This window comes from Protomyctophum parallelum (assembly GCF_964188405.1).
Source record: "Protomyctophum parallelum genome assembly, chromosome: 16".
Lineage (NCBI taxonomy): Eukaryota > Metazoa > Chordata > Actinopteri > Myctophiformes > Myctophidae > Protomyctophum > Protomyctophum parallelum.
Window position 1 is genome coordinate 21,145,103 of NC_139711.1, and position 3,033 is coordinate 21,148,135.

At 50.6% G+C, this 3,033-nt stretch overlaps 1 protein-coding gene across 1 annotated transcript; it reads right to left on the bottom strand.

The window, feature by feature from the left end:
* Window positions 1-1,033: 1,033 nt before the first annotated feature.
* Window positions 1,034-2,074, bottom strand: LOC310873678 (formyl peptide receptor 2-like; the record flags this gene model as incomplete). The annotated part of the gene is made up of 1 exon (XM_083786227.1): window positions 1,034-2,074. The coding sequence occupies one exon, from the start codon at window positions 2,072-2,074 to the stop codon at window positions 1,034-1,036; it is 1,041 nt and encodes a 346-aa protein (XP_083642353.1).
* Between the last annotated feature and the right edge of the window lie 959 nt (window positions 2,075-3,033).

A 3,033-nucleotide genomic window follows, 5' to 3' on the forward strand; every position in this document is an offset into this window, starting at 1 on the left:
GGTTAGGGTCTCGGGTCTTGGGTTCCGGGCGGTTCTTGGTTAGGGTCTCGGGTCTTGGGTTCCGGGCGGTTCTTGGTTAGGGGCTCGGGTCTAGGGTTCCGGGCGGTTCTTGGTTAGGGGCTCGGGTCTTGGGTTCCGCGTGGTTCTTGGTTAGGGTCTCAGGTCTTGGGTTCCGGGCGGTTCTTGGTTAGGGTCTCAGGTCTTGGGTTCCGGGCGGTTCTTGGTTAGGGTCTCAGGTCTTGGGTTCCGGGCGGTTCTTGGTTAGGGTCTCAGGTCTTGGGTTCCGGGCGGTTCTTGGTTAGGGTCTCAGGTCTTGGGTTCCGGGCGGTTCTTGGTTAGGGTCTCAGGTCTTGGGTTCCGGGCGGTTCTTGGTTAGGGTCTCAGGTCTTGGGTTCCGGGCGGTTCTTGGTTAGGGTCTCAGGTCTTGGGTTCCGGGCGGTTCTTGGTTAGGGTCTAGGGTTCGGGGTGGTTCTTGGTTAGGGTCTAGGGTTCGGGGTGGTTCTTGGTTAGGGTCTAGGGTTCGGGGTGGTTCTTGGTTAGGGTCTCGGGTCTTGGGTTCCGGGCGGTTCTTGGTTAGGGTCTCGGGTCTAGGGTTCCGGGCGGTTCTTGGTTAGGGGCTCGGGTCTAGGGTTCCGGGCGGTTCTTGGTTAGGGGCTCGGGTCTAGGGTTCCGGGTGGTTCTCGGTTAGGGGCTCGGGTCTAGGGTTCCGGGCGGTTCTTGGTTAGGGTCTCAGGTCTTGGGTTCCGGGCGGTTCTTGGTTAGGGTCTCAGGTCTTGGGTTCCGGGCGGTTCTTGGTTAGGGTCTCAGGTCTTGGGTTCCGGGCGGTTCTTGGTTAGGGTCTCGGGTTCGGGGTGGTTCTTGGTTAGGGTCTAGGGTTCGGGGTGGTTCTTGGTTAGGGTCTAGGGTTCGGGGTGGTTCTTGGTTAGGGTCTCGGGTCTAGGGTTCCGGGCGGTTCTTGGTTAGGGGCTCGGGTCTAGGGTTCCGGGCGGTTCTTGGTTAGGGTCTCGGGTCTAGGGTTCCGGGTGGTTCTCGGTTAGGGGCTCGGGTCTAGGGTTCCGGGCTGACTGGTGCTACCCTCTATCCCAGACAGGGTGCTCATTTGGGTGGCGGCTGGGTCTGTGGTAGTGTTGTTGATCTGAGGAGGCTCTACATCAAAGGCTTTCTCCAGAACCTTTAGGATGGACCTGCTGCGGAACACGTCCTTGAAACCCTGACTGAACACGTACAGCAGCGGGTTCAGGAAGCTGTTGACAAGAGCCAGGTCGAGGGTTATGGTAACCCCGAACCTGAGCACAACCTTCAGGGTATCGCTGCCCTCCAGATATGTCTGATACACAACATAAATCAGCCGTATGATGTGAAAGGGGATCCAGCACAGAAAGAACGCGGTGATAACAGCTGCTATGATTTTGAAGGTGCGACCAGATTGGCTGGCCAACGAGCGGTTATTCCTGAGCCGGTAGATGATGACGGAATAGCAGGAGATGATGACGGAGAAAGGAACCACGAATCCTGCAACGAAGTTAGTTGTGACGCCTATGATGGTGGATGCATAGAAATCGAAGCACCTGACCTCTAAGTCCCTAAATATGAAGTAAGGGGAGCTCAGAGCCAAGGCCATCACCCAGACTCCCAGACTGACCCAGGATGCCTTTCTGACGGTGCGGTGGTTCCGGGTCCACACTGGACACACCACACACACACATCTGTCCACACTGATCAGCACCAGAATGTAGATACTGGCATACATGTTCATGAAGAAAACCAGACCATCCATTTTGCACATGAACCAGCCAAAAGGCCAGGAGCCGCCCAAAGCAGTCTCTGTCATTCTCAGCGGCAGGAAGGCTGTAACCAGGAAGTCGGCCACAGCGAGGTTGAGGTACCAAACGGTGCTGACGGTTTTCTTCATCCTGAAGCCCGTCGCCCAGATGACCACACCGTTCCCTAACACGCCGAGCACACACACCACGCTGCAGATCACCATGTTGATCGTGATCTGGATGGATTTGTAATAATCTTTATCATCATCATCGTCATCGTGATGAACAGCAGGTGTGGTCATAATCTCCATCGTCCTGAAATTCCAAAAATAACAAAACAATGAATATAAGGTACACGCTCTGTTTTAACACGCTATGTATTATTATTATTATTATGAACACATTTGCTACAATGAGATTTGATGAACACACACACACACACACACACACACACACACACACACACACACACACACACACACACACACACACACACACACACACACACACACACACACACACACACACACACACACACACATACATATACATACAGGTATCTCTGAACTACAAGCACACGTTGTGAGCTTGTAGATCGCCTATTGTTCAGAATGCTGATGTACATTATATTGGGTTGAAGTTATACTGATACAGTGCTGCGTCAACACATTTAGCTGGGGACCCCCTCAAGCCGCCAAAGGACCCCCTGGGGTCCCCGGACCACAGTTTGAGAAGTACCGCTCTAGGATTCAGTAAGACTATAAGTATTCATAATTATCACAATATGAAGGGAAAAAATCACACTTGTGTGAAGTGAGGGGCGCCCAGATTTTTATGTTTCTCTACTCGGTCCATCCTGGCAGATTTACTACAAGATGTCTTATATGACGTCTTATGTTGACATTTACTACCCTAAACAGACAGTAAAGTCTTGGCTGGCAAAACATTACCCTATTAATAAAAAAACATTAAAGTCCATAGAATATATAATTAGGCCCTAAACAAACATCAAAGTCCCTCCCCCTTTCAGAACAACGAGTTGCCCAGGAAATTAATCGCAATGCATTTTGACCATAGGCATTTCTTAAATTATTTATTTAAAGACCTTTTAAACGTCGTACGAAGCCAACTCTTGTCGTGACAAATCATGACAACACACACAATATTTTGGACCAAACAAATAATTACAAAGAAGAAAAACAACAAAAAAAGTGTTGTAACCTGCGGTTTTTTTCTACTTTCTAATTCTTTGTTTGGTCCAAAATATTGT